The 24,600-nt window shown below is 39.7% G+C and overlaps 1 protein-coding gene across 5 annotated transcripts in view; it reads left to right on the top strand.

Moving 5' to 3' along the window:
* LOC148080351 (nck-associated protein 5-like) overlaps window positions 1-24,600 on the top strand; it is a 93,969-nt gene that overhangs the window by 22,967 nt on the left and 46,402 nt on the right. For 2 of the 5 annotated variants that reach the window (XM_087792027.1, XM_087792033.1), the window contains exon 3: window positions 16,489-16,552. In XM_087792027.1, the coding sequence (XP_087648153.1) occupies window positions 16,489-16,552 (64 nt within the window). Of the gene's footprint in view, window positions 1-5,625; window positions 5,852-14,859; window positions 15,040-15,109; window positions 15,146-16,488; window positions 16,553-24,600 lie in introns of those variants that run through there. The other 3 variants (XM_087792028.1, XM_087792029.1, XM_087792032.1) reach the window with 3 other exon arrangements.

The following is a 24,600-nucleotide window of genomic DNA, read 5'->3' on the forward strand; positions in this document are numbered from 1 at the left end:
TGGTCTTTCCTATAGGATTGAAAAAATATAGAAGTTTCTATAAAACACTGATAACGAAGTCATTATTTGCTAACTTACCAAAGCTACTGTTGCTGTTGCTGTTCTGCAAGTGATTACGCAAAAGACATTTCAACAGGGTTCTGTGACTAAACCTTAAATTGGTCCAACACTTCCACTAACAGTCATTATGAGGACCGCAGAGTCCTAGTTGTTTACTATAACGTCATGTGAAATGTCAAACTCATCTAAAAAACAAACACACGTGTAATTAAAGATGATCTCAATCAGCCCTAATCGTGGCTCATTCCAAGCATTTCCTGAGAAAGTAAATCCCTGCCAAATATAAAGTCTCTCTGAACCCCCACCCGGGGCGTCTCGTTCCACCCCCAATCCTGCTGCCTAATGGAACAAAACTGAGATGCATTATCACTTATATTGTGTTACACACTTCATCAATCCACTACACAACAAGCTTGCCATCATCTGCTAACTGGTAAGTATTCCCGTATGACCTGTAATGTGATTCGCATCAGTCTGGGAGTTTGAGTTTGATCCTGAACAGTCTCGTGTTGGCCAAACAAACAAGCTCTCTTGTCTACAGCTCGGAATTTCCTTTGCTCACATCCCTGTTGAAAACACCAAACTCCTCCCTTTCCCCCCCAAAGAATCTGGACTTGTTGACAGCTAAACATCTCCTTGATGGATTGCTACCAGCCCTGGTACCTCTGATGTGTTTCCAAATGATTTTACTCCCCTTACTTTTCTCCAGTGGTGTCAGACAATAAGTAGCTGTTTCTGGGGGCAACGCTAAGCTTAAACACTACGTACGCGCTAATCGCCTTTGCAGGGCTGGAGACACGTGAGGGAAACAACCTTTTTCGTCTTCCATCGTGTGATAAATGTCTGTCTGGGAACACACACCTAGCTGGTGGAGTCCAGGGGTTGGATAATGAGCTCATGCGATGTGAGTTGGTCTCCCGTGCAAGACCCTGGTCAGTCACTGGAGATTAAACTGATAGGGATTAATGCAGTGGTGGGAAACTGTTGGCGTGCACTTGTCAAGTATTTTGACGACCTCCACCACTACATATGTATTACTGGAAGCCAGGGAGGTCATTCACATTGACCAAAAGACAAGGGATACCACAAACACATTTGTTTTCAGGCATTTGTGTCTCCTTTACCCTGAGATAACACAAGGGTTTATTTTGGACTTTTGTATTGTAAGGGCGGCAAGGTAATGTGCAGTACAAGATAAACGTTACCTGACAGTTACTACTACGACAAAGTAAACACAGGGTTAGAAAGTTCCACACAGGTGTCTTATCCACGTCCAGTCACTAGTCTAACAACTCAGATGTAGCTCAAGGCGTGAAGAAACACTATCGTATTTGCTCACAGTGTCTTCCTTTATTGTCTTTTCACTCGCAACAATTACTGCATTTACACATGGTTTACACCTACGGTGAGAATGCACAAAGATGCTTTCAGGTACTTAACTGTCCTGATCACTGCTATTTCACACTAATGAACAGTTCTTAACATTTAAATATGAAATAATCAGAATATTTTGATAGATCAATATGAAGCTATGGCACTTTCTTTCTGAAAAGTAGAATTTATATTACAGATGCTTAGATGAAGATCCACAGAACAGCTGTGTTTACTTATACACTACACATGCTCATTATTGGAAACAGTCCTGAAATTAGAGAGATATTTCTAATTGCTACTCTTTGCTTCTTCACCACAATTAAAGATTGCGTCTATGACGAGTGGTCACATGACCACAAGCATGCCTAATCACACACATCCCTACTCCTGGACCACCCTGCGCCCCATCATGAACCCCAATATAGACACAGTCCATGGACTCCTAACCTGGAAGTACGTGTGACTGTGGTGGAGCAAGGCTGGCTGGGTTAAATTCACTCTTCAATTAAATTCAATTTCATTAACACAAATCAAAAACCACTGGTAAGTTCATGCAAAGTAAGTTCATGCATATGCATAATATGATTATATTATTTTACAGTATGCACAGTACGTACATTTAATGAGGCGGAGATGTGTGCAAAATACATTTGAGAAAGATTTTGAAATTATGCCTTATTTTATCCTTAATGAAATAATGGATAGGACATTGACATCGCAAAAAAAGGGGTGAATTATATTCAAATAAATTGACAATATATAATGCACAACAATCAATTGTATCTTTATCAAAATATACCTCATTATTCTGAGAACCTTAATGTCAAACAATTAATCCAAGTCGGACTTAGGCAAAGTTTATTGCATTGGGGTCAGACTTAAATATTTTTGGAAAATGCTTTATTTTGTTATTCATCAATAGTTCTGAATGTAACTTGTGAAAGAAATTTGTTTTTAGAAGTTCTTCTCTTTTTATTTTACCATCTGAACATTTGTGCTGCCTTGAAATGAATCAAAGTTTACAAAAAAAAGGAAATAATGCCTTTATACCATATTTACATAGTTCTTTGTCATTTTTTATTTAAATAAAATGATTTAAAATTACAATTATATACAATAAAATTAAAGTTAATAAAAATAGAAATCGTTCAAGCCGTGTTATATTTGTTTTAAGTCATTTAAATGTAATTTATTTTTCATTTATAAAATAATTAGGCGATGATCAATGACCACTAACGTGATAAAGAAACACATTTGAATAAACACAGACGCCAGGAGTGACAGCTGAACGATCTACCAACTGTTAAGTAAATAAGAACGTTACCCTGCCTTCAATATTTCCAGATTACTCTACATATGTGTGCATTAGTGCTGACTCAGCAGTCCATTTGTCTTTTTTACCCAGCCAGGACAATGGCTTCAAATTGGTGGCCACCTGCTCTAGGAATCGAATCACACTTGCACGTTAGAATATGAGGCAGCTGCAGTTATGATTAAACAATTATCATGCTTTTCTTTGGCCTCTGCCTGGTTTTATGGAGTTTGTAGGACAGCTTGGTGAACAGCTGATATTGAGGCGCAAATCTACTTTACTCATAGTTTGCATTTATTTATTTTTTACTATCTAGAATCATGCGCGGGGGATGGAAATACATTTATTGCAGCAATCCCAGTTTGGAATTAGCTTTGGACATGTTTTATTAAATGCATGTCATTATAGTGTTAAAAGGACTATTGTTTAGATCTTCCCTACTTTAAATAATAATAAAAGCAATTCATTAGTAGAATTATTTTTGTCATTTCCTGTATTGCTTCAGAATGCGTTTTCATACGTTCACACAAGTAGGGAATAATGTTTGTCAAGTAAAAAATCCCCTTGTCCACTGAGACAAAAGTAGACAACAATGTTGTGTATTTGCGGAATATAGGATTACAAAAGAATGACAACTTGTTTTTTTTTTTAAAGCTGTTACAACTTCACAAGTTGCCTCCCCTCTTCTCTAGCCATCATTTAGCACATTAGCAACAGTGAATGTGGAGCAAAGTGGCAACGATGGCTCCGGCTCTAAGTCACGTTGGCCTTTTCTTTTTTCCTTTTTAACTGAGCCGTCCTGTCACTGAACCCTTTGAATTCCCCCTTTCACCCTCACCCAGTGCATTCCCTCCAGTTTGCACTGGTCCTATTGGGGAGCAGACAATAGATGGGGTCCCCCTCCTTTTCTCTGCCTCCTCATCCCCCTCTTCCATCTCCCTCTTGCTCAGAAGCGTCCTGGCTGGTCGAGGATGTGGGCTCTAGGCTGCAGTTTGTCACAGCCGTTCAGCTGAGACTGATTGTGATTGCAGCAGATGGGCTGAAACCAGGAGCCTCACTTGGACTGTTCTTACCAGAGTTCTTTTTTTGCTCACTCTTTTCTCCTGACTGGCTTTAACTTGCGGTCCCTGCTTAGTCTCCAGCTCTTCCCTGGTTGTTGTTAAAAATGTTATTTTGCATCATCCAAAGTCTACGAGCAAGAATCCTGAATTGGCATGAAATGGCCTCTACAACAACAGGATGGACATTTTTCAGGATTAAAACGAGAAAGCTGTACTTAAGTACTTAAAGGATATTGGGCCTTGAGCGTACTGGTCTGTTCATTACAAAGAAAATATGTGTACAATAAGAAGATGACGACATCTTACAAAATGTTTGCTCTCTTTTCCCAGAACACAATGTTGCCTAAGGAATACCTTTGTGGCCACTTAGTGTGTTATAAAATATTGATACATCGATACATCACTGTATTTTTTTTTTTACACAATACTGTATCAATATTACACAGCACTGTGTCAATTTTAATCAAAGTTTTTTTATGGCTTGTATTTCAAAACGTGTGAAACGTGTGAAATGATTAGTTAAAGTTGAATGTTTTTTTTAAATTATAATTACCATGCAAATATTTACAGCATTTGAATTATTATAGTGTTGAAATTACAATTCCAGCATCTAGATGGCAGCAGCCATTATGTCCATCGCAGCTAAAAAAAAAGTTCCTCGAGGTTCCAGCAATAACTTAGGTTGAGAGGATACAGTAATCTCCAGCAGATTTTAAAGCTGATGTTTGGACATATTTTGGTTTCAAGACTAATGAAAGCAGTTACTACATCATCGAGAGTCATATGGTCTGTAAATTACTTAGAGTTAAGTACGCGGACAATACTACAAATCTGTTGTTCCTACAGTATCGCAATATATCGTATCATTGCTCCTTTATTGTCATACTTATCATATTGCCCAGATACTTGGCAATATTCACCCCTAGTGTCCACTGACATATAGTTTCTATCTACATGTGTAGCTTTATGTCTAAATCTGTAACTGAGAAATAGTTGTCTGGAATTTAAATTCTAGTCAGAAGTACAATAAAGGGGTACTACATAGAGAAAACACCAGCCCTAGACTAGTAAGCCCAGCTTTCATTTGACAAAAAGTAATTAAAAGTGAATGCAACAAATAATAACATTGACACATACACAAGACCCCAATATAAAAAGCACAGTCAGGAAATAATAAGACATACCAAAGATAAAACAGCTTTTTGTGCAGTAAAGCAAGGTCGTAATAAAATAAAGATCAAGGTAATGCACCACCTCAAGAAGAACATTCAACACACAAAAAATAAAACCCTATCTCTAAAGCTCTAAAGACAACCCCCAGGAAACAAAACAAACAAATCCCGAAATCGAAACATGTGGAAGCAAACAATCATTCTTTCTTTTGTTCCATTGATGTTAACAATTGATCTGTTGCCCCATATCTGTCTCTAAAATGTCCTAGTTAGTTGAACATCACAAGCTGATGGGTACTGGTTAGGAAACCTTCCACTGGAGTTTGCTTCCCCCCCTTTCAACACCCTAAAAAAAACCTCCTCCTCCTGTGAACCAACCCCTACTTTGACCCTGGCTTGTCTTATTCCCTGGAGGATAGAGCCACGTTCAGAGATGTGGCAGTCCTCGCAGTGAACACATGTTTAATGTCCTGCAAAGAGGGAGGGAGAGAGAGAGAGAGAGAGAGAGGGAGGGAGGAGGGAGAGTTACTATGGAGGACGGCAGAGCCAGGAGGCGGTGCTAGGAGAGGCGTTCAGTGCGTGGAGAGGAGCCTCTGAGCTCGTGTTAGTGAGCAGAGGTCTGAGGGGGGAGAGCACGTCAGTAGAGAGAAGAAGAGGGAGGTCGAGAGTCAGCGTATGTTGTCAAGAATCTAGAAGGAGCGACGGGGATGTTGTGGAGGGCTTGAGGGACAGGAGGGGAAAGGAGTAGAGTGCGTTGTGGATGTAAACTTTATCATCTGCGGGATCGGAGGGCAGCAGCTGCTGAGCAGGAGGAGCCGGTGGATCACCATGTGTGTCCTCTGAACGCACCAGGATGCTGCGTCTCCATCAGGGTGAGCCTCAACATCCACAGCGCGGATCCTCATCCCCCGCGGTGCCACAGACACTACTCCATTTTTTGTCACTTATATCGACGTCTGGTGGAAGAAGTTTTGTCCAACAAGCTCATCATTTCGTGGCACACATTAGTTCAAAGAGGCACTCGTGTGCCCTGTTGCTAGTGGCAACCGCATGTTGTAGTTGGGTGCTGTGTTGTACCACTCTTGTTTTGGATTTCAAGGCATTATTACAGGCGATGTTTAATGGAGCAGGAATGCTCAATTTCCTTCCCACCACTTGTTTAACTCTCCACAGCAGATTAATAGTTTTTCAGACCAGCCCACTAATCCCAGGCTGAAGTGACTGCTGTGGACTTGGGTGTGAATCCAATTGAAAAGAGATTCTGTTGGATATATGGGCAGTTGTGCTGCAGCTTCTTCATAATCTCTCCTTAAGTGCTGCAGTACAAGCGTCCTTTTGTCAAAGTCAAAACATATCAGCAGTTTCCCCGGCACGTGGCTATATTTAAACCCACAGTTTACAACCAAAGCAGCAGTTCTCCTTTTCTCACAGGGTTTGTTTACTCTCAATACAGAAGTGAATGCAAGAATCTTGTAGTCGGTCTGTTCATGCCAGGCAGAGATTTATATCAAAATGTTTTTATTACTTCTTTTTTTTGTATTCTACATTTGAATTGTTTTTTGATCAGAATATTTAACGGAAAGGAACATTTGTAACAGCTCTACAATGAAGTTGCTACTATATTTAAAACACATTATAACCGTGCTGGTGTTTTGATCCTGAAAAATTCTTTATCCAAACTCAAAAAGGGAATATTTATTTATTGTCTTGTGCACAGCGGGGATGAATCATGTGGTTTATAGAATCAACACCTACGCGTTTTCAATATTTATTTATTTTAATGCCATCATAATAGCATGAGTTCACATATTAACAAGCTCCCCTCACACTGACTTTTCAAAAACTTACAATTTAATCCTTTTCACATATTGTGTATTGGCTCTTGTCTGTGTGTCACTGACCTCAGGCCATTCACCACACTCAAACCAAAGGCTGTTGTTCAGTCACCTGCTCCAGATGCTGTTGACTGTAGATGATGTTCGTCCAGTAGTGAGGTTGCAGCAACGGATATCATCCCACCACCAGCGCAGATGTGTTGCGGCGGTGGGCAGTTGAGCCTGCCACCCTCTGAAACGTACCTGGGGATTAGTTGATAAGAGGATTGCCAAGGATTTGATTTTATAGAGTTAAAACTGTAATTCTCTCCGTCCAGGACACGCCAAAGTGATGCCATTTACCACATTACATTTTTTCCTCCTGCTGGTTCATGTCCTACATTCAATGAGTTTTGATTGGAAGTACATGGAACCGTCATGATTTCCATGTTGCTATGACACTGAATGAGAAACTTCATTAGATGAGGCTAAAGATCTTGGGTTTAAAAAGAGGAATGCTTTTTATTAGCTTCATAACCACTTTTTTTTATAGTAACTTTCTATTTTTGTTATTTGTTGCCTCACAGTTCGTCCTCCCCCTATTTGGTATTAAAGGGTCTTCTACTCACATGTTGGGTTCAGGTCAAACTGAATTACTCAGGAATGTTCCTGTGTTCAATGGTCAGCCTGGTTGGCCTCAGCATGGAGGCACTTCCCCTTCATTGACAGTTTTCATTTTAAGGAAAAGAAGGGGGTGGGGGGTCTTCCAACTTTCCCATATAATTCAAACTGCCTGAGCAGGCCTGGCGGAGCCATGGGCAAAGCAGCTAGTTTAACGATGTGTACGCGTAAGGCAACTTTCATCAGCCGGAGCCTTGTTAAGACGCACTAGTTCTATGACTGCAGGCCATGTACCTCAATTAAGGCTGAACACATTCCCCCTGTTACCCCCACATTCATCTTCCACATCAACAGAAAGTGGGAACTTTAAATACAAACCATAACCGAAGTATTCGTTAAGTTAGTATTCTCAAATACTATCAACGACTGAAGGTTTGAAAGTCACATGCTGTCACCAACTATGCTATTAATATAAACTTTTGTGGTTTATGATTTGCAGTTGCTCTACAGGAGATGGTCTTCCGGAACAAAGATTTCTTGGATAGATAACATATTATAGTGTATTTTGGCAGCTGTCCTGACTTGCTTATCTTCTGTGGTGTTTTTTTTTTGTTTTTAAGAAAACCTTTGAACCCACCACCAAGATAGTTCACGCTCATACAAATTTTTGTGTGTCACTTAGCTGTGCTTTCGTGACAATAGCTCTATTTGTAAAAGCAAGTCACCTGGTTATCGAACACTTTCAGAAGGGTGATATGATTCTTATATTATATATTGTCCTGCGCTTAGAATAATCTGCCAAGTGACACATTTTCCCTGAACTTGTTCAATACAGTGGAAATAGATATTATTTATAGAAGTTGAAGCAATTCAATATACAACTTCATATTGTAGAGTTTAGTTCAATTATTGCACAGAATACACAAAGAACAGGCACTGCCATTATTATTGCTGAATTCTTGTCGACAGTTCCTCGCCCATTAATTGAGCTCTGCGTCTCTTTGATGTCTAACAAAGATACAACTATGGTGTCCAACCCTAAGGCAGTGAAACAGAAGGGTATAATGCATGCGACCATGTCAGTGATTGTCTTGTTGTACTGGCTATTATCATTCCTTTTAAGCTGAACAGTCTTCCTTATGCCAATTATCGAGTAAGATTCAGTCTTGTGGAGGCTCTTAGGGATTGTATTATTTATTATTGCATGACACTCTATAGAAAAGTAAAATTATCAACCATTGCTGATTTGCTTGTTGGTTTTAAATAATAATTTTCTCAAATTCTCTGATGGATTATTTCCATTTTGTTTTTATAATCCCTTTTATAGGTCACCATATGGAAGCTGCCAGATGGAAATGTAAGCTTAACTGAAAAAGTTTCAATAACATTTTAACAAGTGTGGCATTAGAATATATTTTTAGGAAGCACAGGTTGTCAAAGGAAGCTTTATTTTTTTTAATTTTTATACGTACAAGTAGAACAACATTATATTAATGTTGAATGTGGGAGCGTGATGACACATCGGACAGGTTTGCCTCGTGTCAGATAATCTCTTTAAAACTTTGTTTTGTTTTGCACTTAACAATCAATTCTATATCAGGTCTTACTTGTTTTGGCCTTTTTCGTCCTTCACCTCTTGTGAAAGCGGCTTTCAGTCACTCTGAAAAGTCTGCCTCTCAGTTTCTATCATAATAAAATCTGCCTAATTGGATTTGTTTTGTAGGTCACACCACATTCCAAGTAAAAAGGAATTGCTACTGTGCATCGTCACAGAAGCTTCCACAGACTGTGCAAAAGTTAAATAGCGAAATATCATAAAGCAGATTAGCTCATATTGTTACTTTCCTGCCACAGTGACACATTTAACGGGAAGGATGTTTGAGGCAGGAAAGGGCATCAGTGTTATAAGTGAAGTTGTGAGGGTTAGGGAATGTCAACACACTTCACCCCCTCTGGCTTTCTGGGCTGTAAATCACTGGATAATAGTTAGAGAAACATGCAGGACCACGTCTAGAAGCTGAAGGTGTTGGCACAGCTGGAAAAGCTCATCCTTGTGTAGTTAAACTCTTTTCCAAACACTGAATGTGTTTTTTAATCAGTTTTTATCAGTAGCATGATGCTCCACACTGAGAGTGCTACAGCAAAATACAGCTCAAATGGGCTTTTTCATGTGAACCTTTCAGAGCAACAGACAACAGAGACAATGCTCAAGTATGGCTGCTTACCCACCTTTGTTTTTATTGTATGTCCGCCAGTCATTTGTCTTGCTAGGCAAAAGGCCGTGTGTTTGTTCACCTCTCGAAAGAACAGCACGTTGACAGCCACTGTAAAACACCCTTTACTCCAATGCAGTTTCCCTGACTCAGCAGAATGTTCTAGTATTACAGTCCAGTTGTAAATGAGAGTTTTCCAAATTAATTCAAAGCAGCCCGACCTGGTGTGTGAATCACTGCACAATGTGTGGAAAGTGTGACTCCAGTCCTCACTGCAATGTACATGCTTCTAGATGCCAGGCAAGCACTTTAATTTCATCACTGATCCCAGTCAGCTGATTCTGAAGGTCAAGACCTCATTCTGCAGAGTTGACAGGTGAAGGCTGTTGGACGACAACCTTGTTCTACCACAATATGAACTTGATTAATATTATCATTAGGTGTATTTTGTATTTGATGCTCTGTGTAGAGGTTGGATATGATATAATAAAAAGTGACTTTAAGTGAGTGTGAGCTCGTCAGATTATTTAATGTGTGTTTGCACATGTGAAGTCATGCATGTGCTGATCGGCAAGTGTCTCATGCTGTTTTCATGGCAGACAGACAGACAGTAAGACGGGTGTGTTGGAGGCTACAGCAGCCATCTTTAAAACACATCTGCTCACATGCGATGTTTAGTTTCAGGAATGTGGATCACACAGAAAAAGAAAACATGTAACGGAACAGACAGGGTGGGGCGATCCCAGCATTCCTTGGAATCTCCAACGACTCCTCACGTCTGATTTGTTTCTTTGTTTTGTTTGAACTGCTTGTCTGTGATTCATCTCTGAAGATATTCCCTGTCTCCCCCCGATCACGCACAATTTGTTTACCTTTGTCTGGAGTTGAAAGCATTGTTAGGAAGAGCATGATAGTATCAGCATGAGGGCTCCTTTTATGTTGGACAATGCTGTAGCCATGATTATTAACCTGATCCAAAGCTAGTAGTGCTTATCAAAAAAGTTTGAAAGACGGAAGGGTGACGGTAATGTCTTAATTTGTAGCTTCCACCTTTACAGAGGTTCTTCTTGAACTTGATTTAAATATTCTTTTTGCATTTAGTAGCTTAAAAAAACCCCAGCAGAACTGCATGATAAGTTCCACAATTTAAATTTAAACTAAAAGTATTTCCTGAATTTCAAACCATCATGTTAAGATTCTGCAGAGATCAATGCCAGCCTAAGCAATATTAGATCTGATGGCGATAATTCAATCTACAAGGCCTGTAGTCTGATAAGTATTGATAAGCGTGGATCTGGAAGGCTTCAAAGCGTTGTTTTGTGGAAAATACATCATGAAACCAGAGTGGAATTTAAAGAAATAAATGTTTAAATTTGTTTGACTCTGGGGATTGTTCGAAACATCTTTTGGAATTGCACTATTTTTGGACTTTGATATGACTAACAGTGTCTGTTTTTCTTCAGGATCTTGTGACTTGAGTAGTCCTGATATCATGATCTCTGTAACCACAATATAAATGATTCTTAGAGAGAAATCTGTCTTTGTTTAAGTTTGTTTGTCCATCTGTCACAACACATAAAGCTCTTTTAATTGAGAAACACTTTTAACTGCATTTCTTTAGACGATAGGCTCCTGGCAAAGTCTTCCTGTCTAGGACACTGAGCCTTGTGGTATTCCACAGTGTTCTTTTTTGTTTTGATTTGTTATCCATCTTTTGTAATCTGCTGTTATTGATGCCAGGGTTTTAGATTTTAAAATAATAAACTCTGATTTGGATTTTTATGCTTTGATTATGAAACATTTTTAAGGAAAACTAGTTTTCTGGTGTTCTTCTTTTGTAAATCGACGGCATCACAGGGCCACACAGTGGGATGGAAAGGCGTGTGTTCTTTGTGTGCTGGCAGGCACCCCTCATCACATTTCACCTTGTCAATAATTAATGGTCTGCCCTGGTGAGGTAAGGCTGGCGGTGAAGGAGTAAGCGAGGCGCTGACATGCGGCTCCCGGTTTTTCCACCAGCCTGCCAGTACAGACGGCGTCTACAGATGAAGACAGGAGGTCAGAAACCAGCTGTGGCTGGTGCAAGGAACAGGTCAGAGTGTGTGGTGGTCAGCCAGGATACTACGACTTCTCTGTGATTGATTGCTTCTCCCTCTGTTGGGACCAAAGGACTGGTCACAGATATTGGGAATACAGTCTCTGATGTTTGAAGCAGCTGTAAATGCTCAATGCCCACAGTAGTTCACCACGATAATAGCTTTTTTAATCTGCAGAAATAATGAATAAAGAGTAGGTAATAAAAAAAGAAGTCAGTCAATTTAAAGCTGAAGTAACCTATGCTTACCAGTTTTCTATCAGATCTACTTCTCCTCGTGTTTAGTGACCAAATAAAAAACCTCAGATGTAGCTTGATGATTACAGTCCTAGAACCTGCCTGGACTTGCCAACGTAAATGTGTATCCTGGGTAGTTAATAACCCACAGAGGTCCACCTGATGAATATCGAGGCAATTGCTAGTTTACACTCAAATATGTCCTTGTTGCTCAGATAGCCTAGTAATATAAAATTCTGCTTTACCTGAATGATGGTGGCTTTGACAGCATAGATCAAACATAAGTTTCAACTATGCACCATCTTCCTGTGGCACTGCAGCACACAGCAGAAAAGTAGACTCTGATCAATTAATGGTAAAATGGGAAAGGATTTGCTATCTGAGCTCAGAATCTTTGTCGGTTTGGTTTGGCTGTGCCAATGTCCAAATGCCCCGCTGAGCACATTGTTCTGAGGGGAAAGGGTTTTGGACCAGAGAAGAAAGTTACATAACTAGTGTGAGGGATAAGGGTTATGAATAAATGGTCCAGAAGTTTGCCAAACTGTGAACCAATTTCCTCTGTGCAGGCACCTACTATGTCAACCTGCATTTTCACAAAGAAAGCTGGAAGATCTCCAAACTGCTGACCCTCCTGGTGCAAATCCGTCTCTGTCCTGTCCTGATTGAGAATTTATGTTAGCTCTGGGACACAGTCTTATTGGTGCTTTAGATTTGTTGTTTCAAGTTTCAGAGCAAGTGTAAGTGCAGAGATTAACCACAAATCGAGCCGATGTCCCCGTAGGAGGTAAAAAAAACACTAAAGACTCTTTTCTTAATTCATCACACAGGCAGAGTAGATAAAGGTGAATGCTTGACTGATGACAGTGATGAAAATGTACCTGCACCCACCACAACGCACTTCAAGGAGCAGGCGGTGGAAACATGTCAGCTCAGGTTGGCGAGCTCCCTCATTGTGATTGATCCCCCCTCTGCCCTGACAGACATCGCTGTTGAAGGAAACAGTGAAGGAGGAGGATGAGGCTTCCACAGCTCCTGAGCAGGGAGAATGAGGGGTTGATTCATTGTGACTCCAGCACAGTGGGTGTCTCATGGGACCGGATGCTGTCGGCGAGTATTTCACCTAGAAGATAGTGTTTGAAAAGCTTGATTTACTGAGGTTGGGCTTCTCTGCATCTACTCATTAAGTCTACTTTGTATCATACATTGAAAAAAGTTTCCATTCATTAAAATCATCATCATTCATCAATCTTTAATTTGTTTACAGGTCAGTGTCAGTAAAGATAAATGACCAAAGTTCAATAGCATGACAAACTTACCGTGGCATGTCCGGTAAATAATTAACATAATATCTGACAGACTGTCAAGAATAAAGTAAAAAATGACTAAAGAAGACATAGTATCTGAGACATGCTTACTTGCTGCTTTAAACAATAACCTGATTTTATCTGGGAAAATATGCTTGGAAACACCACTTGTATTCCTTTTCATTGACTGTCAAGAATTAGAAATTACATTTGTCTGGTTGACAGAAACCACTTCAGAAGCCATCTTTGTTGTCACAGGAGACACTTGACATCAACCGATTTTGGCTGTTCAGAAGCTCTTGTGCTAGTTTTCATTTATTCAACAGTAAGATTGATCAACTGACTGATAAACTGAGACTGAAAATTGTACAAAAAAGGTTTTTTGAATCAGCAGAAAACATAAAAAAGACATTCCAACATAATCTTAAGAAAGTTTGTGCAGCTGCTCACAATTTCATGTTTGATTGGCAGAAAAAATACGAACTGGCACCAACTTTAAGAATAGTGAATATTTTAAGATTTAATTAAGATTTAATGGTCTCTTTTTTACCTAATCTTCCAATATGTGCAGATCACTTTTTGTACTTCTGTTTACTCTAACTCATTTAGATTCCTTTATCTTTATCAAGTTTAGATTATTTAAAAAAAACAACAATCTTAAAGCAGCTCTGGGTAGTTTTGGGTACCTTCATATTTATGTACTAAAATAACTTAAAATACACATGAACTTAAAACTAGTTGAATGGCTTGTATACCGTGACTTGAGGTGTTTTGTGAGCTTTTTATTTTCACAGTAAAAGTTCTTGGGGATGGTGTGAACATGCAACATATCGCGCTGGATGAGGTGGTTAAAATGATGTTATTTACAAAGCCGTCATAACGTATATCATATTTCATTATCCATGATCTGATTCATTATCCTCATCGATATCCATCCTTCATTTAACTGCTGCAAACCGGGACATGGCAACTTTTGCGACATTTAGCGAGTGCTCATGGGAAATGTGGTCTCCCGTCAGGGTAAACACTACCACTTTAGTCCACTGGCATTGCTCGACTTCAAATCGCACAGAGCTTTAAGTAGCCTAAACTAACCTAATCTATTTAAAAAAAAGTAAACTAAACTAAAATTGCATGTATTTTCATTTCTGGATCATGCCTCATTGTCAGGAATGCAAATGTCACCAGTGAGCATTTCTGGAGGCAAACACTTGTGCCAATTACTATAATTATGTTTAACGCCGTGGAATTGATCTATATTTGGAGATGATTTTTGCAGTTGCCTCATGCTCGGCTGCTTCTGGAACATGCCTGTGCATAAGTGCCCTGAAACTTAACCCCTTCCAAGCTTGACGCTCAGCCATAACACAGACTGGAGGAATCCCAGGCCTGGTGCGGTTTAACAAAAACATTATCTGCTCGGAGAAATTCCAGAAACACTTTTTTTCATCCAGGTAGTGTAATGACGTAGACGAGACATGTGCTAATAGGAAGTGACACATCGTGTTACTGGAACATGAGAACGGTAGTCACACTTTTACACGAGGCATTGCATGATCTTTTTTTTTTTTTTATTCTGCCTCACCCTCACTCATGACAGTCGCACACACCTTTTCTCATGTGCTCACCTTCTTTGTAGTCTGTCGCCGTCATTAACACAACTGGCAGTCTAGGTGGCAGGAGCCTTCTTGGCTCTTTAATAGATCATTTTTTGGTCTAGACAGATGATTCAATCAACATTGCGTCTGCTAAAAAGCTGGGAATTCCCCCCAAGAGGTAAGAAATAAGAATGTCTTGTAATAGACTTTAACGAGACGCTAGTCATACCTTTTTGTTTTCCTTTTAGCAGGAGGATGATCGAGTTCAAAGACAGTGAATTTAGGTATGCAGCAGTAATGTGAAGTGCTGTCATTGCTGTTGTGTACTGTTGTTTACTAGCTGTGCGAGCGTGGTGGTGTGTTTGTATCTGATACCAGGACTTTAGTAGTTTATTAGTTAGTTTATGACTTGACTGCTGAGTTGTGTGGATGCTAATTCCTAAATAAGAAGTTCTTCATTTCGATTTTAATATTATGACCCTGTACTTCATCAGAATGTGTTCCCTTTTTCAACACCCTGAACTTTACCACAGTATTACATATTAGAAAACAAGTAGTGCTCCTGGAACACAATCTCTTAAAACATATGGCAAAGTGCTGTGACATGATCTCTACAGAATTAAAAACTGTCGACTGTAGAAACATTAGTGATACGTTGCTGAGGCCTTGTGATACAGTGTCTATAGTTTGAAAGGCCACTAGATGGCACTCTCTGCATTATAATCTATGGCTCTGATCTACTAATTCGTTGAACTTGGCATCATTTTCCCTGAGAATGACATCTAGTTGCGTTTCAAACTGTATCAACTGCCTCATGAGACCTCTTAAAACCATCACTTTATATTTATAGTATTTTATCTACTAAATTAGCCAACCTGTGCTTGTTCCGGAGTTCCTGGTCCAATGCTAAATTGTTTCATACAGTTTAAGTTGGAATATAATATGCTGAATTTGCAAGATTTTCTATAAGAACAAGATACGATATGACAAGAAAATGATAATCGATAAACAATCCAGTCTTAAGTTAATCATTATGATAATATTTTTGTTTGTTTGTTGTTTTGCTGCTACATCGATGATCCTCCAGTGCTTAAACCTGAGCCAACAACAAACAACTTAACCTACCTCTTTATTTGTGATCAAAAATACATGCCTTTCTTAAATCCGATCTCCAGTAAGCATGACTTTTTATGGACACGTTTGGCAAAGACTTGGAGGAAAACACTAAATCAACAGGCAATTCACATCCCCTCCAGTCATGCGTGTTGTCTCCTGAAGTGGTTGTTGTGACTCTTCTGCAGAGGCAGTAAAACATTGTTTCATTATTCAGGGGAGCTCGCCAAGTTTTATCCCATTAACGTCTGGAATGCCCCCACATGGGATTGGACATGCACACTCTGTTTCTTTGATTGGTCTTGTTTGCTTGTGTGTGCTTCGAGCGAGCTTGAGAGGATCTGGCTGATGCAGGCTGCTTTTTTTGGACTAGGCTATTTTTGTCTGGACACGACGACAAGCTCAAGGTTTTGTATAGTTCACGGACGGCGTTGTTGCCTTGTATTGTTATAGTGTGCGCGCATGCATGTGTGTGTGTGCAAATGACTCTTATTGACTTCTGTTCTTTCACCAGGGAAAAGCTGGCCGTGGCTCGTCTGCAGAGGGAAGTCACACGGAGCAAGAGTGAAGGAACAATGGTAAGCGCTAATGTCATCGTTCACCTAATCCAGTCCCAAAACAATGAATCACAATGAAGTACCATTTTGGTACAACCCAGTGTATATAGAACACAATACAATTCCATGAGCAGCCTTTGAGCAGATCAGAAATGTGTGTTGTGCTCTGGTGTTGATCTTCCGTGCTTGCTTGCTAACAGAGGGTCAGACAGTGAGAAGTGTAGATGAGGCACAGGAAGAAACCCGTCTCAGCTGATTCTAGCCGCGGAGCCAGAAATCCGACCGGAGGCAGCAGCTGCTCCACCACACCATCAACACTTACTTGCAGTGGGCCTAGAGCAACATCAGACATGCCCTTGTGATTAACCAATCTTTTAAAGAAATCAAGTGGTGATGAGGAAGTTTGTGTATAGCTGAAGGCCATTTGAAAGCATGTTCCCATTTGAAAGTCTTCACAGAGTCTACTAGAGACTATAGTAGACCCCATTTTGATTTCAATTAGTTTACTTGCTGCAAATGTGCCAAAACTGGTTTCAGGTGATCCACCAAATCAGTTAGAGAGATGGTCATGTAGATTATGTGCAGCCCTAGTAAGTTTTATGATGTTCAGAAAGTGTTCAGAAATAAAATAGTTCAGGGAGGGAACAGTCATCGCAAAGATAAATATGCAAGCTCAGCAAAAAGCCGGAAAAACTGTGCTGGGTAAAAAACTTGTACCGACCGAAATGCTTTATATCGAAACATGCGTCATCTTGTGTCGAGTTTCTGTACGCAAGTGTGATAGAAACTGAAAAGTGACTAAAGCACTGAACTTCAGATTAGTTTGTTACCTGTCAGCAAGTGTTCATTTGCTCAAAAAATGTTTTACATTTATTTTATCTGTAAGAAAACCGCTTGGAGTGGAAATTAACTGAAGCTGAACAATCTAAGACTGTGTAACGTAATTTAATTTTTGTTAGAATGGATCTAATGAAATTGGTCAGGAAACAAAGCATCATTCAGAAACTAATATCGAAGTAAAGGTATAGATATCATTACAATTATCAAATTATTTTCAATCAATATCCTACCTTAGCATACATCCCCTTGATCTTAATCTCTTTCCCTGTTTTAATATTCTATTTTTGAACCAAAATAAAGAGCAACGTCTTCACAGGCATCCTGGTAATGTATAGAAATGTCAATCGGCCTCTCCCTGTCTTCTTATCTCTGCTGACCTCAGCATCTTTCAACCTACACCATAGGAAAACACATCCCTCATCCTGGGTCCTGACCCGAGTCAGTTCTCTTCCTCACGCGATTGGATGACATGCTAATTATGACTTTCAAGGGGTGGGCAAAACGCCGGTGTCTGTGCCTGTACGGGTTTCAGAAAGCTGGGATGAGTTATCTGTGTCAGACAGGAGGAGGGTGAATGGAGGTGGAATGGGAGGAGGGGATATCACTAAGCTCCATTTGAAATTGGGATTATCCTCATTGGAGTCCCCCTTGCACTCTCTAACTATCATGGCATTCCTGGGAGGCTCCGAAGCTTCGCTACTGCTCCTCAATAGAAGTGAAAAAGAGACTGCTGCATCAAGAAGATAATTGTCAAATTGCTGGCTGGGACAGACGGCCTCGTACCCCCATTCCTTTTTCATATACCCACACGCCATCCCAGCCCCCATCTCTGCATGCCAAGGCACAAACCTAGTGATATTATGAACTTTCCATCTAGCTGCTCTACATTTACTGTTCCTGCCACTGCAACATGATGTCATGAACAATTAAACTATGTGGCTTCACTGATTCCATTTATTATAGTTATTTATTTCATTACTTTGACTAGACAAGACAGACTTGTAATTGTAGGAGTTGGATTAATAAAATACTGAATGGTCATACACACTTTCAATTTGCACTTGGAAATTGTTTTTTCCACTGTTTTTCTCTGGGTTTAATGATTTAAAAAATATATACTAGAAAACTGTTAAAGTAATAATCATAGTAATAATAATTGTTATTGTACTCGTTCCTATTTGTCTTTCTACTTAGACTTACGTAGATATTTCCTTACCTTTCTCCCGTCACCAGTTTCAATCCATGCCTTTTTGTTGTTGTACAGAAATATATAACACTCTTGTACTTCTATGACAACAAGTTTTGGAACAGATTAACCCTGATACATTACGTGCACATCATTTCATAAAGACACAAAAAGGTTTCATCACACGTTCTCGATTGCTCAATAGTACATATGATTCATCAACATTTCTACATTTTCACAAACTTACGGAACTCTTCTTCAGGTCTTTGTGTTTCCACTCCCTCACTTATCTTGTCAGACAAGGTTTTGCTGCAATGACAACATCTTTACTTGTTGGAGAAGCTCCAAAAACTGATCCTCCAAGATCAATTTGTAGGTAGGAAGTAGCATTCATCGTTTAAACCCTGTAAACCTTGCATTTGGCCAAAGTTTATGAAGCCAAAAATAATGATGAATTAAACATTTAATCGAGCAATCTGGTGGAGTATCCAGAAAAACCATCAATATCTTGAGGCAGCAAAATTTGAACAGAAATATTAGCCATAATTGAACGCAGTAATACTTTAAATCGTAAGTAAGTAAGTAAGTAAGTAATTTATATTAATAGAGCGCTTTTGTAGATCAGGGTCACAAACCGCTTAAACAATCTACTGACTCCTTCAAGAAACATCTTAAGACATTTTTATTTATTCAGGCTTTTCCTTGATTTTCTGGAACTCCTGTGTTGTTCTAAGTGTTATCTTGACCTTTTAAGTACATATTTTATTGAGTTTTGTTTTGATTGTAACTAAATATATACAATTTTAAAGTATTTAAAAAATGTGCTTGCCTCTAATTAAAAAAACTTATCTTGCTTAAGGTGTAATAAATCATTCATCTTAACAAGGTTAGTGGTGAAAAATATAATTTGTAAACATCTCAAGTTCCTGATATCTGAACTGGCATACTCTTGGCTGTTTAATCCCTTATCGTTCAGTCATATAGGGGCTTGACAATGAGTACGTTGTCATACGTATGTTTCAGTTGACTGGCAGGATTGAAAACCGCTCGTCTCCTCAGCAGGGTTTACACAGCCGTGGGTCTGAATGAAACTGTATTAACAGCCCAGTTTACTGCTGGCTGTGTGTTTTAATTGGATCCCCTGTTGGGAAATAAGCGCTACTGGCAGTGTAAGGTCGCAACACTTCTGGTTATGGATCAGCTGGGAGAGATGAAATCCAGGCCGGCCACACAAGATGCATTAAGTATGAAGAGATACGGTCCAATGAGATCTGACCGCTGTGTGCATGTGGCCTTTAAAATCCCAGTTAAAACACTTATTTTGCCAGCAAGGCTGTCTCCAGTCCAACCGCTAATTCGCGACCTTGTCGCTGCTGTAGGTTCTCTCTGGAATTCCTCACACCCCCAACACTGAGGCGTGGTACCGGGCGGGACCGCACTCAGTCTGCCACTTTCTTTTGATGCCACTCTGTAGTCCATCAGGGGCAGGATGCAGAGTTTCCTGTAGAGGCACCGTAACACACAAGCCACGTTTTGACTCGTAAAGACCGCTCTGTGAGAGGAGCGGGGGGGATGTTTAAAAAGGGCATATAAACCCGTTTGGTAAGATTATGAGTGCTGGAGACGGCTGTCTAAACAACATGTGAAAGCAAACACTCTGGTTTTAGAGAGGCTTGCTTTATTTGTCTTTGAGCTAGTCAGACACTCTGTGATATCTGAGCTTTAACAGATACGAGCTGTGAACAAACACACACAAACACACAACATACACATTCCCACCCGTGTTTCATGCCACTGCCTAACTTGGCGGTACCACCAACTTGAACTTTCCTTCCCCTCTGTCGATCCGTTACACTATTCTTATTTAATATCAGCAGCTTTCATGTTGCTGATCCAGAAAAAGATGGTAGCCAGCGTGAATATTAAGTAGGTGGCATAAAACGTTGAAACATGCCCTTGAGCCGAGATAATAAATCTGCTATTTTCGTCTATGATAACAGAATATTTTTATACTTTTTTCCTACCAGACAGAGAATTGTACCACTGCATTATTAGCGGTCCTTGGCCAGTAAGAGACCATAACGCATTGACTTTATTACTTGCCAATGCTTTCATTATATTTATTATTTACTTTGAGCGACGACAATGTTATAACCGTCCATCCTTTTCATCATATGAAAAACAAACATTAGATTTTGTGCAGGGAAACAAGAGTAATATCCAGACCTATAATTAATGGGGATTTCTCTGTTGCTATTCTAATAACGGCATCTGTAGCTGCAGTAAAACAAGCCTGTCTGTGTGGCTGGTTGGTATGTATTTGTTTAGTTTTGGGGTGGGAAGAGAAGACTGTTTGATAGCCTATGTTCATTTATGGAGAGCATTGACTTTGGGAGCATTATATCTTAGATTTGTTTAGTAGGGATGGGCGATATTAAAAAAAAAACATTATCACAATATAGATGATTTTATAGATGATTATGATACCGATATACCACGATATATATTTTAATAGAATAACATGAAACCATACTATAGATGATGCTTGCTCTTGCTGTATATTGTAACTACCTGTATGCTGTCACAAAACCAAAAATTCAGTAGTGGTTACCATTACTAGTAAATTTGTCGACACTAACCTTTCTATACTGTGATTTGAAGAAAACACCTTGTACTTTTAAGTACACAACTTTATTAAGGAACCGTACCAACAATCAATCATTTTACATTCAAAGAGTGATGATGGTATTGTTTGTTTTCTTTAACAAAGATTCAAAGAAAGTCACTTCTGCCAACAATGGACTGATGTATCTGGTACTGGAGGTGCTGAAAAGAGCTGTATTTTTGCATATGTTTAACACATTGGTATCAAAGTGTTGGTTACACTAGCTTTCACTCACTTGAATGAATAAAATGGGGATTAAAATGATAGAAGATATCGTCATATCACTAATATATAGTCATTAAAAAACTGCTGTTTTTACACAAACTATCCAATGTTAGCAACATTACAGCTACTTTCAACCAAGAAAAAGTTTCCTCAGAATGCATTCACCACTCTCAACTTCAAGAGAGAAGGAACCTTTCTTTAGTGGTCATGACAGCTGTTGTTTTGTGGAGTGACAGCATGGAAGTGTTTTGGGGGGTAACCAAGAGGGACTCAGGTGCTGTCCCTGCAGATTGGGCTTATCACAGGCAGACAGGGGCCAGGGGCTGGGGGTCCCCACAGTGCTCTGCATATTGAGCAGTGATGAGCGCTGACAGCCAGGCACAAATCGCATCTTCACACCCCGGCCTTCAGCCACTTCAGAGTGAGGGTGGCGGTGGTGGAGGTGGACGGGTCCTTCGTGGCAATGATAAATGCTCTATAGTATAAGTTAGCATACTCCTGGGGTGCTTGTATTATTTGCTTTTAGTGCCTGCGGCGTTGTCGGCGAGTGCTTCACTGAATGTAGTGGCTCTGCATGGTAATTGAATTGATGTGTCCCTGGGGGACAAGGGACGTAGATATTAAGTGAATAACAATCACCTTGGTTCTTTAATAAGTCACACCATAAAACATATGTGCCATTGTTCGGCTTCATAGACTCTCTCATATTTTAATAACTGGCCCAAGAGCAACTTGGACACAGGCCTTTTGTTACATCAACAATGGTAGCAGGCCAGACAAGTGGTAACCTGAAGCTAATATAAATATAGAGTTTGCGTCGGGACCAATACAATACTGTTCCTCACACACTTAGCATTGGAAATAATAATAAAGCATCCACACAATGCTTTAGACATGAGTTAAAATCAATATCAAATCTTCTTCTTTCCACCAAGTCCATGTGAGTTGTTTACAGCTTTGCACTAGCAATAGTAATGCAGCTAAACCTGTCTGCCCTTCACACTTCACACTCAGCACCTATAGTATGCTACACAGCTAGCTTGTCATCAGCTTGTTCATTACATTGATGCATTTACTTTCCTCGTTCATACGTTATACCGTCAACACCTAGGTTATAGTTTATTTGCTCTTTGAGGAACCCTTCAATAGCGCTGGCTATTTATGGAACCATTTAGTTTTTAGTCATGTCCCAGCTGTCTAAACTCTTTGTTGACACTGAATGTTCACAGTGAGAGAGTTCATTTCTACCCTCAAGCAACTACTTCTGCTTAAGTTACACTTAACATTGTTGCTTGTACAAATAACTACAGCTTGTTTATATTTAGCTAAGTTAGGTTTTGTTTCCATTGGGAATATTAGCAATTAAAAATCCCTTTAAATGAAGGTATTTATAAAAAATGATCTGCTATGATATAAATGTATCCAAACAACTGTCATGTTTTCTTTATCTAGAATTTATTCCATTATGAATCATATTCAAGGTTTGGTTCACAAAGAAGTTAAATATTAATGAATGGAAGTTTAAGATATCTGGTCATAATTTTTCATACCTTCATCACATATGTTTTTGTTTTTTGAGTTTGGATACATGTTAAGTGGCATGTGAGAAAAAACTTTGATACAGCAAGATTTTGAGGATATATAACGCCTAATAAAATTTCATCTCTTAATACTTGAAATGAACACGTTGGATCAGGTCACTGATGTAAGGTGGAGCCTGACCATGAATCGCTGTGAAACTAGATATTAAGGATCAGGGAAATGTGAGGTCTTCTACTAGAGCGGGTCAGAATTCTCGCTGCAGAGTTTTTATGAGGTACTTTTCAATTCTTATCACTTTACAGATATGTCACGCCCAAAAAGATTGTTTTGACCATAACCTGAATACCTGTCTTAAAATCGCTGTTACTGTGAGGCTTCCAAAACAAACATCACGCCTGCCAGGAAGCCAAATCCTGCTCATGTTACACTTTCTTCTCTCCGCTGATAGGCGCACAAACACCCACAGCCATGTTTTATTTATTAATGAGAGACTGCATGCGTGTATTGTCTTCCCCGTGGTAGAGCTGAGCCCAGGATTCGCTCCCAGAGCTTTGATTAGGGAAAGAGCTCCTACTGCGAGGAGGGGTTCAGTGTGGGGGTTAGTATTGAACATTAGTCTCCTTTTTCTTCATATCAAACCTCCCTAGTACACGTGTAGACTTGTTGGCTCGTCCTTGTGTAGAACCAGAGGTCGCTCTTGTGCACTCAAGTTGATAACCAGTTTTTCCTACATGCAGGGGCAGTCTCGACAACAGAAAGCTTAATTAATTTAGAGTCCTCGCTGGTATCAAGGGGGTCCAGGTCTTCTAGTAGTGCAGCTCAAGTGAATATCATTACCATATAATGCTGTCCAATTACACTGACAGGCTTCTAGTGGAACCTTGCTCTCCACCAGGGGCTGCGATAAGACCCCCGGATCCGTCTTATCCATTTATTTAATACATTTTGAAATCGATTGCATCCTGCAGTTAATCCAATCTCATATGTTGCGGGTGATAAATCCAGTGGTATGGATGCTTTTATCAAAGAGGACATTACGGCAGTTGACCATGACAGAGGTAAGATGTCCTCCACCATCACAGCTGGATCGTTTGTTATAGATTACAAAGCCTTTCCCATTTGCTCTCTTTTTTTTTAGTCATTTTGACTGAGTGGAAATGTTACTGTTGGCTGTTATTCAGGGAGAGGCTGACCTCTACAGGGGAGAATGAGTAGTGCAACTCGATGATTTGGGGGGGGGGGGGGGGGGGGGGGGGGGGGGAAGGATTATCTCTTGCTATTCAGCAAATATTCTCACAGAAGAACGCATCGCGTGTGTTTGCGTGACTCATATGTATTCCCAGGGCGTTACTGAAGGTGTGCTGTCACTCTTTCACAAGCCCAGAAAATGGAATGTTCATCAAACAATGCAGAGAAAGTAAATATATCTGTAAGAACAGATAAGGGTAGTATTATTTTAATGCTTTATTTAATAGCCTGGCAGTCTTCATTGAATCGTGTGTAATGTATCGAACAATAAAGGCTTTTCACTGCAACACAGACTATAAATCTGGCATTGTTATTAAGATTCTTGGCCAGACTGTGTATGTGCTTGGTGGTTTATTGTGCTGG

Source organism: Callionymus lyra, chromosome 5, assembly GCF_982586985.1.
Source record: "Callionymus lyra chromosome 5, fCalLyr1.hap1.1, whole genome shotgun sequence".
In the NCBI taxonomy this organism is placed as follows: Eukaryota; Metazoa; Chordata; class Actinopteri; order Syngnathiformes; family Callionymidae; genus Callionymus; species Callionymus lyra.